This window comes from Tursiops truncatus, chromosome 18 (genome assembly GCF_011762595.2).
Source record: "Tursiops truncatus isolate mTurTru1 chromosome 18, mTurTru1.mat.Y, whole genome shotgun sequence".
In the NCBI taxonomy this organism is placed as follows: Eukaryota; Metazoa; Chordata; class Mammalia; order Artiodactyla; family Delphinidae; genus Tursiops; species Tursiops truncatus.
This window is the reverse complement of record NC_047051.1, coordinates 24926138-24938500: the sequence shown is the minus strand read 5'-3', so window position 1 is coordinate 24938500 and position 12363 is coordinate 24926138. Positions and strand designations below refer to the sequence as shown.

Genomic DNA, 12363 nt, shown 5'->3' with positions numbered 1-12363 from the left:
TAGAATGTTTGTAGAGTTGCTGAGGCAAGTTGGAAAGTTCTAGTTAGTAAAGTTTTGAAATGAAAAATGATGTAGATTTCTTATAAACATATGTAGTCATCAAAAAATGGAATATATATGCAGCCCTAAAGATGACATAAAATACCACCATAATTTCCTTTACCCAGAGATAACTAGTTTTTATACTTGAATTCTGAAAATTGAACTGATAACTCACAATGGGTGTGAAAGAGAAGTGAATATTAAACTTATATAAATGTACCCATATTTTTACTGTCTTTACTGGGGTCACATAAAGTATATTTTAAATAACTGTTCTAAATTGTGACAAAGCTCCAGTGCCCCTGCACTGAAACTAGGTACTCTATGTCTTACACTCTTCTAGAATACACACTGAGCCTGAGTTAACAAATATTCTTTTTTTTTTTTTTTTGCGGTATGCGGGCCTCTCACTGTTGCGGCCTCTCCCGTTGCGGAGCACAGGCTCTGGACGTGCAGGCTCAGCGGCCATGGCTCACAGGCCCAGCCGCTCCGCGGCATGTGGGATGTTCCCAGACCTGGGCACGAACTCGTGTCCCCTGCATCAGCAGGCGGACTCTCAACCACTGCGCCACCAGGGAAGCCCCACAAATATTCTTAATAAATTCCATTATTTGGTTTTGTCAGCCCACTGCAAAGAGTTGGCATGCTGTTAGAAGCAGACACATGGGTACAAAGGAAGTGACAACTGATAGCCTGACGTGGAGGGAGGAGACTTGGGAAACTGAAAAGCAGGCTTGGAACTACTAGTAAGCAATTTGAAAATGATGTTGTAAATAGTAGTGATCCTAAGTTGGCAAGGAAAGATTAAGTAGCTTTTGCTTAATAGACAAAAGATAGGCAGTGCTTCTTAGGATTACTGTCTTAAATAGATTGAGTAAAAGCTTTGGTGTTTAAAACTTAGCTTCAGTAATCTGCAGTCTTTTCTATGTAGGTTGTTGAATATCTCAACAGAGCTGGAAAATAAGACATGTAATTTTAAGTTGATAGGAGCCTTTTGGAAGCACATTGATATATTTGTTATACAATTTGTTAATACTATTTATTGTCGTAATAATCCTTGTAGACATAGTTGTAAAAGAGAAAATGGGATTTGTAGGATCTCTTCTATTTGTTTCCTTCCTTTATTTATGACTGCTTCCATTTCAGGAAGGAACATCTGCCATGGAAAATCTAAACGAAATGCAATGTATGTGGTTTCAAACAGAATGCATTTCAGCTTATCAGCGTTTGGGAAGATATGGGGATGCTTTGAAAAAATGCCACGAAGTAGAAAGGGTAAGTTAATAGAGTTTTGGCTTTATTTTTCTCCTGTAAGGTGACCAAAAAAGCAGGTAGATTTCTGCATGGGATCATCTACCTCTTATAACTACTTTGGAAACTTCATTGTGAAAAAATTCTTGATCTTTAGCCTTTCAGACATTCAGAAGTTGTGAATAAATGATTGCTTTCTTTTGATCCTCAAATGGTTATGATTTCGACATGTCTGCATACTTTTGCCTGAAGGAAGAAGGAAAAGATTAGTAAGTTATTGTTGCTATGATTAACATATACTCAAAATTCCTGTTCCCTAATCGGGCCATTATTGATTTTCACCTCTAGCCTAGAAAGGTGTACAAGCTGATGGCCACCTCTCTCCTCTTTATGTCAGGATCTGCTCTATAGTCAGCCTCTCTCCAGTTTGTCTTCCCAGGATATTTGTTCTCACATTCAGCACTTTGTACACAATGTGTGGCTGGTTTGCAAGCTTATTTTATTACTTGCTAGGATTATGTGTGTGATGTGCCTTAGTAAGGGGACTTTTCTTTTCCTTGTGTGTGAATTTTTGTTTTCCTGTTCTTTGTCATCTCTGAAGCACTCTCCTTCCAAATGGACCACAGGAGGAAAAGAGCCACAAATGCACCCCTGAGGCAGCCCTCAGCAGCCCTCAGCTGGGGGTCACTCGGCAGCACTGTCCCAAGCTGACGCAGTATAGAGCCACAGGCGTCGTAGTCAGGTGAGCCTGATGTCTGCACTCTGGCAGTCACTTTGGCCTTTTTCCCACGTGAAACTTCTGAGGTTGCCCAAAAGGAAGGCTAAATCTTAGGGGGTGGCTTTGGTTGGGAACTGGAACTAGGATTCTACCTGGGCCCTTTTAGAAATAGCTTAGTTTTTGCTTTGCTTTGTTTTGTTTTGTTTTTTTCCTTTTTAAGCCTGGGCTTGATGGCTGGATTGCTGGGGAAAATCCTTCTCATCTTCTTGGAAAATATAAAGCCTTTGGATGATATTTTCAGGCAGTATCCAAGCATTCTAAGTTTAAATCAGGCTCTTACTTCTGTGACAAAACCTAGATCACTAGCTTGCTTCGACACTCCTAGACGATGGTCACTCTAAAAGCATTCTGCTTGTTACTAAGGAAAGACATTTTTATTAACCAGGACATTCTCAGGGAGCGGTAGATTGTTTCCTGAGTGAACAGCCTACTCGGCACGTATGGACCAGTAATTCCAGCGAGACCATAATTAGAAATTTATCAGATTTTCTGTGAAAGTCAAATTTGAACACCTGGGGGTCATCCTGAACTTTTCCAGCTCTAGTCCCATTCCTCCTAACATTAGTAACTGTACTACTTTACTCTTTTTAATATTTTTTGAAGATTGTTAGACTATGATTGCTAGCTATTCCATTACTAAGTTTCATTCCCCTGAGTTTTCAGTGATTTTGAACTACTGCAGTTGAACCCTTGACCAGAGTGGGCGTTGGGGTGCCAGTGCTGTGTGAGGTTGAGAATCCCTCTGTGCCTTCTCGTTGCCTCTTTGTATGTGCGGTGCCTGCGTATCCGTGGTTCTGTATCCGTGGATGCAGCCAACCGTGGATTGTGTAGTCCTGTAGTATTTACTGTTGAAAACAATTCACATATTGGTGGGCCCACGTGGTGGTGTTCAAGGGTCAGCTGTACTTCCAGTTCAAGAAATATGTTTTGACTGGTAGAAAGCATTTTTGAAGGAAAAAAAATTAGAGGAAACCATTGGTTATCAGAGATTAAAACATGGTAGAAATCGTCACCCTCTGGTCATGTTATATAACCGTTATTGCTAGAAACTTTACAAAGTGTCTTCAGGGTTTGCTGTTGGTGCTTGAAAATATAACCAGAAGCAGATAAGTAAGAAAAGGTCCTTCATATTCCACTTGTAAGCTAGTCTTTATGGTGAATAATTTATACTAAAAAGTAAATATTATAAGACTTAGCTCTTCTAGTGGTTATGTGTAAAAACATTAGTGTATAGTACAAATAGGGTGATTAAATGTTTGCTGATTAATGCTTCTGAAATTAATTTCTAATAAAATTAATATAATCTAAAAGAAAATTCTTGATATAATTGTAAGGATTTACAAGTAATTACAGAAATCAAAGATATAATAGGTATCTGTTTGAGTTACTTTTGTGCCTAGGTTTTAACTATTTTAGTAAAGAAATGAGCACCTTTCAGATATAAAATTTCGCAGTTGACCTTCTAAATAGAAGGTCATTGAATAGAGAAATAAGTTCCAAGAAGGGCTAAGTCCTTCTCCCTTCAAGAATTCATTCAAGAGTTCTTTCACTGAAGGCAGTTTCAGCTTAGGACATACTGCTGTATGCTCTTACTAATTGGATTTGAAACATTAGATTTCTAGAATGGCCCACTGTAGTACCTCTTCTGCCTTCATCTTGCCCCACTTATAGGATTTTAGGATTATATATAAAGATTATGTAGTCCGACCCAATCTGATGTTTAGAACTTGTTTTATTAAAGACAAGACAAAATGACCACCTTCAAAGTATTGGCTGTAAACTTGTGTTCATAATAATATTTTTAACTATTTTATCTTTCAAGAATTGAGCTTTCTTTTCCTTTTTTTTTCAGGTGATTAGTTTCTCATTATTTTAGTGTATTGATTTATATCTGAAATAGGAACAATGTATATTTCTAAAACTTTTTGATAAGATCTAAGATTTCTGATAGATCAAAACCATAGGAAGTTCATAAATTTATCTTCTAGTGCATCTTAATCTTTATCAAATTGACATGTGCTTTTATTTATTTTAAAAAATTTATTTATTTTAATTAATTTATTTTTGGCTGCATTGGGTCTTCGTTGCTCCATGCGGACTTTCTCTAATTGTGGCGAATGGGGGCTACTCTTGTTTGCCATGCGTGGGCTTCTCATTGCGGTGTCTTCTCTTGTTGCAGAGCACAGGCTTTAGGCACGCAGGCTTCAGTAGTTGTGGTGCGTGGGCTCAGTAGCTGTGGCTCACAGGCTCTAGAGCACAGGCTCAGTACTTGTGGCGCACAGGCTTAGTTGCTCCATGGCATGTGGGATCTTCCCAGACCGGAGATCGAAGTCAGTCATGTTCCTTGCATTGGCCGGTGGATTCCTAACCACTGTGCCACCAGGGAAGTCCTGACACATGCTTTTATAACAACTGATTTTCTATAAAGAAAATAGAGTTGCTTATTGCCCTAGTTGGTCTAGTTATTATTATTTCTTAAGTCCAGAGATTTTTGTAGCCTTTCCATGTATGAGCTCCTATTAGTCTCCTGCAGCAACTCTGAGAAGTACTGGGTGGGAGAATCTGGGTCAGAAGAGAAGGCCTAATAGGAAATTCCTAAAGAAAACCATACTTTTAAGCTGTGAATAGCATTTCTTAATTTTTTGATGACTTGTCTTACTTCGATACAAGCCTAATTTTGACAACTTAAGCAATTCCTGTCAGCATTCCCGCCGCATTTTCCCTCACCCCCAAAAGAGAGAACTAGTGTTCATGATGAGGGGGAAAGTGAGTTAAGGGCATAGGCTGTATGTTAAAATTAGGGTGCCTAATTTCTGCGTGACCTAAGTGACCATATCATGTTCATGTTTGGCTGAAGTGCAGGGAAGGTAACTTTACCTATTTGCCTGTTTTTGTTATCTAGTATATTTTTATGTTTTATAAATTTGGAGACTTAAACATCACCCCAGGGTAGTTCTAGGGAGATCTTTGTGGTAATGGACTAGTTCTTTATCTTGATTGTGGTGGTGGTTACACAAATCTACACACGATAAAATCACATGGAACTATACACACACATTAAGCCAATGTCAGGTTTTTGTTTTGATAGTTACTATAGGATATAACCTTGTGGGGAAACTGAGGGAAGAGTATATGGGACATCTCTGCACTATCTTTGCAACTTCCTTTACCTATAATTATTCCAAAATTAAAGTTAAAAAAGAAAGTCAACCTAGGATTATTTAATTGTTTTTAAGTAGGAATATGCCATTCCTGAGCAGGTTCCTGAGACACAGGCTTTCAGTGGAAAAACTGAGAAGGCCTCAGACAAACTGGGATTAAGTTGGTTACCCTATTTATGGAAGACATTAACTGGAGAGAGGCGGCCTATGGGCTGTTACTGATACAGAGGCGGCTTAAATGTTTGTGGTTCCATATGGCTCCCTCTAAGACTTGACTTAAATCTACGTCTACTAATGCTATAGGAATATCTCTTGAAACTTGTGTCTGCCTTTTTACACATAAATGTTTCTCACCCTTAAAAAAAGGTCCTGTAATCTCTCAGATGCTTTCATCTCATTATGTGTGCCATGATTTTGGGCACTGCCATTTGTCCTCAGTCAGTTGTATTGAATTTTAAGATATTATAGTGCTAGATATAACTTGATTTATATTAGCCGTGAACAACTATGTAATTCCTTGATTTAAAAAAAGTTTATGTTATTATTTGTCTTATTAATGGGAGGAATGCAACTTTCAAATATAACATTAAAGCATGATTCTTGAACTAGGAAATATAAACTAATTTAAAATGTTCATTTTTTTTCTTCCCCATTTCTTTCCTTCACAATGTATACTTTTATTCTTTTTATCTTAGTATTCTTCCCTTAAAGTCTCAGGTACTTACAGTAATTCTGTGTATAGTGTATTTCTAATTACCAAGATAAGTAAAATTATCAAATGATATGGACAATTACTAATGTGTTCTCTGCACAGTGAGTTACTAGGCCTCCAGGACAGAGGGAAAATGAAGTAGTAGCAGAGTTTGATCTGTGTTTGTGTAATGAATCATTCATTTTCCTATATATTTTTGGCGAAGTTAAAATAGGGGAAAAGAAAGAAGATGGAGGTAGAGATGCATGTAGGGAAGAAAATAAAAGTATAAATTGTTTTGTCAGAGGGTTAGTTGTCTTTTTTCCGTGTAGGGGATTAGTTCTTAACCCTTTTTGGGCCACGGACCCTTTGAGAATTGGATGAAAGCCTCAAGCTCTCTCCTTAGGAAAATGTTATTATGCTTGTTTATAAGTAGACTCCAGATTAAGAACTTTTGCTAAAATGGAATGTAAGTAGATAAATGGGAGTTTAATGAGTGAGAGAAAACCATAATGTTCTGCCTTTGTAAAGCAGTTTGCTGTTCAGAATGAACTTTAAAATAATTATTTGATCCCTTAGCAACCTTATGAAATTAGCTGTATATATTGATATTTCTTTATTCCTAACTTAGGTTAAATAATTGAGGCTCTAGGAAATTAACAAGTCACACGAATGATAAGCAGCTTCTCTCCTGAGTTGGCAGATATTGTGCTTATTGAATGTCTACTGTGCTAGGCCCTGTGCCAGGTAGTGGGGATGGATATGATAGGCTTGTCCTTGAAGAGCTCTTGGTTGAGTAGAACCATCTAATTTGTAGACATTCAGTGTGAACCTATATATATTTAGTCTCCGTTCAGCTCAGTTTAACTCTGCGTTGCTGATTTTGGGGGGAATACTGAGGAGAAGTATTTCATTAAAACGAAAATATCAGTATGTTGTAATTTCCAGGTTTAAAAAATAACCTGATCATCTGACTTTAGTTCCCTGACCAGGGTTGAATTCGGGACTGGCAGTGAAAGCGCTGAGTTCTAACAACTGGACCAACAGGGAATTCCCTTCATCTGACTTATTTCATAGAAATTGAGTATCATAATAAAACATAATGTATAGAGAATGGGCATGGATCATAGGAAGAGAAACTTAAGTTTAATGCAAAGAACACCTTGAGGTCCTTCATATGTTAAACACTGGAGAGGGCAACTAAGTGAAATTGTGACTGCTTACATTATCTTTCGGGCTTTTTATGATTTTCTTTTCAAAAGTAGACAATATTGACATAAACGTAAGGGATAATTTTGTGGTTTTGTTTTTAAGCATTTTTTTGAGATAACCGACGATCAATTTGACTTCCATACTTATTGCATGAGAAAGATGACCCTTCGTGCCTACGTTGACCTTTTGAGATTAGAAGATATACTCAGGAGACATGCCTTCTATTTCAAGGCCGCTAGATCAGCTATTGAAATATATTTGAAATTGTATGATAATCCCTTGACCAATGAAAGCAAACAACAAGAAATAAATTCAGGTAACTGAAAAGGGACTTGCTTAAAGAGATTTGAAAAGAACACAAAATTTCAGAACATCATTAACATAACGATGAAAAAGTATATTATCAGATGGATGTGAAGACAACATTAGATAACTGATAATACCCAAAAAAGTGGGGGGAAGACTTAGAAAAAGTCGACAGGATGATGTCCTGTAACTGATGCTTCTAAATTACCCTAATGGAATGACCTGTAGTCATTCTAATTTTTATCGTTGGTAGGGCCCATTCAGGAAAAATAGAAATGTTTATGGGCTGTTTTTTTTTTTTTTTTCTTAAATAGGAATTGAAGATAGTTTTGAGCTTTTTAGGGGAAAAAATATATATTTGTACAACTTCGAATACCTACTTGATTGAAAATAATAATACCAATGAGAATATCTGTATAGAGCCTTTTATTCACTAAAATGTTAATATCTAAGAATATTTGAGAAATAGCATGGAGGCAAATTTCTGATCAGATCACGGGTGTTTATGTGCACTTATCCTTGATATATTCATATTCCAAGAGGATAGTCATCAGCCCCACTTTATACAGTTTGGGACTTGAGCCTGAGAGAAGATGATTTGCCTAAACCCATGTATTGTGTAGGAAGCAGAACCAGGCTAGAATTGGTTAATTTTAGTTGATGCAGCATTTGCTATTGCATTTTGTGTGCCAGGTTTGAGCTAGTCATTAGGAGTACACTTTCTAAAAACTTCTATATAGTTGCCCCCCAAAAAACTATACTAATAGTATGTATTGAATAAGAATATGAGGAAATTGGAAACATTGACTCAGAATTTTCATTCATTTGGATATTTATAGAAAACCTGTCAGCCAAAGAATTGAAGAAAATGCTTAGCAAGCAGAGAAGAGCTCAAAAAAAGGCTAAATTAGAAGAAGAGAAAAAGCATGTGGAAAGGGAACGTCAACAAAAAAATCAAAAGAAAAAACGGGATGAAGAAGAAGAAGAAACCAGTGGTCTCAGAGAAGAACTTATACCTGAAAAATTAGAAAGGGTGAGATGAACTTACTGTCTTTACTTGGTAAAATTTATGTTATTTCGTTCTGTTCTGACCGTAAACATAATTTATTTAAATCTGTAAATCAGAAGCTATTTGTAGTATTAGCCAAGATCATTATGATAGTCATCAATTGTTTTTGAGTAATAATATGCACATTTTGGCTAATGCAAATTATAGATAGAATTGTAGTTGTGGTAGGCAGAATAATGGCCCTCCAAAGGTGTCTGTGTTCTAATCCCTGGAAACTGTTGAACATGTTATATTTCATGGCAAAGGGAATTAAGGTGGCAGATGGAATTTAAGGTTGAACTTAGCTGGCCTTTAAATAGGGAGAGTAGCCTAGATTATCCAACTAAGAGCCCAATGTAATTAATCACCAGGGGCCTTAAACGTGGGGGAGGGAAGCAGGAGAGGAGGGCTGAGTGGTGGGAAAAGGACTCAATCCTCTGTTGTTGCTTTGAAGGGGGTGGGGTGGGAGCCACAAGCCAGAGGGTGTGGGCATCCTTGAGAAGCTGGAAAAAGGCATTGAAACATACTCTCCCTTAAAGCCTCCAAAAGGAAATGCAGTCCTGTTGACACTTTGATTTTAAGCCCAGTGAGACCCATGTTGGACTTTTAACCTACAGAACTACAGGATAATAAATTTGTGTTAATACAGTAAATTTTTGGTAATTTGTTAGAGCAGCAATACAATTAAATATGGAAGCATTTCATATACCTTGCTAGATAATGTTTTAGCTGCAAAGAGAATAGCATCTTATCTCCAGGATTTTCTCAAAGTGTTAATAGTTACTTAGGAACCAGATTTAGGGAAATATTTCCTATTTAGGGAAATAGCTTTCTGGTTTATTCACTATGAATCTAGTATAAGTATTTTAAACTTGTCCTTTTTTTCAACTATGTAGTGCAATTATATTTGCCTCCTTTAAATGTTTGTAGTTTAAGGGGCTTGGTAGCATAATGGTACTTGTAGTATAATGGTACTTGTAGTACCATTTCATCAAGTCTGTGGAATAATTTCCTATATTTTTTTTGATTTTTATAAAATTATCTTGATTTTATAATCAGAAAAGCAATAGAACTATTTCTGTTTTTGAAAAGTATTGACTATTTGTTTATAGTTGATAGTTTTAAAATTTTTTCTTGCTTACTTGGTTATATGAAGAGAACTGTCTAAATTACTTCAGCTATGTATTAATATAAAATTTTGGGGGAAATTTGACTTGTGTAACTGCTTTTTAAATACAATAATTTTTCTTTCTGTTTCAAAATAGATAGAAAATCCATTAGAAGAAGCTATCAAGTTTCTTATACCTCTTAAGAACCTTGTTGCTGATAACATTGACACTCATCTATTAGCATTTGAAATATATTTTAGAAAAGGTAATAGTTTGAATTCAGATTTTAATCCTTGATTTTATTGGTGGCCATATTCAATAGAATCTTTGTGAATTAGATCTATTTTTGTTTCTTAGAGTTTCATTTCAGCCTTCCACAAAGGCTCTTAATTCCTTTTTCCTTTGCTACTCAAAACTTTACTGAGTAATAAATTAGAATATTATGATCAAATGAATAATTTGAATAGTCATACAAGTTGTTTACCTGAATCAATCCTTCATGATTTTTCAAGCATTTCTTTAGAAAATAATATTATCTTTGATAACCAAAGGCAGCTTTGAATTTTGCTTTTGAATGTTACAGGAAAGGTAACACTTTGTTACTGGATTTTAAGTGAGGCTAAAATAAAGTGAAGAAAAAACATACATAAATATTGATGCTGTTACTTTTGTAATTTTTTCTGACATAGGAAAGTTTCTGTTAATGCTGCAGTCTGTCAAACGAGCTTTTGCCATCAACAGGAATAACCCATGGTTACATGAATGTTTAATTAAATTTTCTAAATCTGGTAAGTATAAAAAAGGTAATATTTATGTAAAAGTAAATATAACAGTTCAGCTGTCTTCCATTAAGCTGGACATTAAAGAGATTTGTAACAATGTAAAGCAAAAAAAGTATAATGTTTATAGTATTTAAATGGAGATTTATCTATAAAATGAACATGCTAGCAAAGATATGTTAGAAATTAGTGCATTTTATGCTAGAATGTATTTATATTCCAAAGGAATAATACTATTTTTATTATGTAAAATATATCAAGTTTAATAATAAATATAAATGTATTTCAATTGATTTTGTTTCAAAGTACAGACCAAAAATTTTATAAACTTCACATGTTCTCTTTTTATAGTGTCTAATCATAGTAATCTTCCAGACGTTGTGAGCAAAGTTCTGTCTCAAGAAATGCAGAAAATATTTGTTAACAAGGATTTGGAAAGTTTTAATGAGGATTTTCTCAAACATAATGCTACCTCTCTTCAGCATCTACTTTCAGGTTCGTATTTAGTTCCCAGGGTTAAAATGTTTATGGGAAAAAGTTAGAATGTGATGAAAAAAGAAAAGTTTGGAAAGATTATCAACCTCACTAACTATCAGAGAAAAAGAAATGAACACAATACCATTTTGATCTTTCAAATTAGGAAAGATTATTTTTAAACACAACCATACAAAATCTGTGGGATGCAGCAAAAGCTTAGTTCTTAGAGGGAAGTTCATAGTGATACAGGCCTTCCTCAAAAGAAACAAGAAAAGTCTCAAATAAACAACCTAACCTACCACCTAAAAGGAAAGATTATTTTTGTGTGGGAAAAGGAGACTAAAGTATGGGAAAGATGTGGTATATAAACACTCTTGTATTTTACTGCTGCAGGTGTGAATTGCCCTGGCCATGTAGGAAAACAATTTGTCATTCTTACCAAGAGCTTCATTACAACTGTGCCTTTTGCTGTAGTCACACATATTTGTGTAAATAATTTTAAAGAAATAATCCAAAGCAAAGAAAGAGCTTTAAGGGCAAAGATATTAACTGGAATGCTCTGTGTAAGGATGGGGAAAAGACTGGAAACATATTTAATGATGTCCAGTAATAGGGAAAACAGTAGTAGGTAGGTTCATATAAAATGACAGGTAGTCATATAAAGTAATATTCATTCAAAAGATTTGTAATAACGGGTACTTTTGTAATATATATGCAGAATTAACATATAATCTCAGCTATGTAAAAATACACATGGCATAAAAGCTGAAAAGAAGCATCAAAGCTTTAATGGTTGACTTTGGATGTTGAGGTTATGTGACACTTATTTTTTCTTGTATTTTTTATTACTGTATGCATTTTGTGTTTGTGGGTTTGTTTGTTTTCTTTTTCACTTTTTGGCCGCACCTCATGGCATGCATGTGGGATCTTAGTTCCCCGCGCCCCCTGCAGTGGAAGCGTGGAGTCTTAACCACTGGACCGCCAGGGAAGTCCCCGTATTCTGTGTTTTGAGGATTTACTGTATCCTGTCTTGTTACAGGAAGGATTTTAGGCAGCATATACAAATTCATAAAATGACAAGATGGCAAAATGGAAACTGGAAAAAGATCGCGGAAAAGCAGTTGGGGACAAAATGAATGGAGTACATAATATAATTAACTATGCTCCTACTTTAAATATTTTAACCTGAGCTTTCTTGTTGTAAAGGGATACCGCTTGGTTGTGATATCTATGGAAAAAAAGTTAATTCCTGTGAAAAACTACAGCACTTCTTGGTAGTAAGGGCAAATAAGAATTTCTCTTCAAGAACACAGAATAATGGAGGGAGACATTTCTTTATTATAATAATGGGACATGCCTTTCTAAACATCATATGAAATTCTAAGGAAAAGATAATTTTTGCCACATTAAAAAAAAAAAGCCATAAAGTCAGAAGGCCAAGTGGGAAAAATACATTAGATATGTAACTAATTAAAAGCTGATAATATACATACTACTCTTATAAATTAA

The 12363-nt window shown here is 35.4% G+C and overlaps 1 protein-coding gene across 9 annotated transcripts in view; it reads left to right on the top strand.

The window, feature by feature from the left end:
* NAA16 (N-alpha-acetyltransferase 16, NatA auxiliary subunit) overlaps positions 1–12363 on the top strand; it is an 82305-nt gene that overhangs the window by 49956 nt on the left and 19986 nt on the right. For all 9 annotated transcript variants that reach the window (XM_033843871.2, XM_019936470.3, XM_073795253.1 and 6 more), the window contains 6 exons: positions 1189–1317; positions 7238–7451; positions 8281–8474; positions 9755–9863; positions 10288–10386; positions 10729–10872. In XM_033843871.2, coding sequence (XP_033699762.1) covers positions 1189–1317; positions 7238–7451; positions 8281–8474; positions 9755–9863; positions 10288–10386; positions 10729–10872 — 889 coding nt within the window. The remainder of the gene's footprint in view (positions 1–1188; positions 1318–7237; positions 7452–8280; positions 8475–9754; positions 9864–10287; positions 10387–10728; positions 10873–12363) is intronic.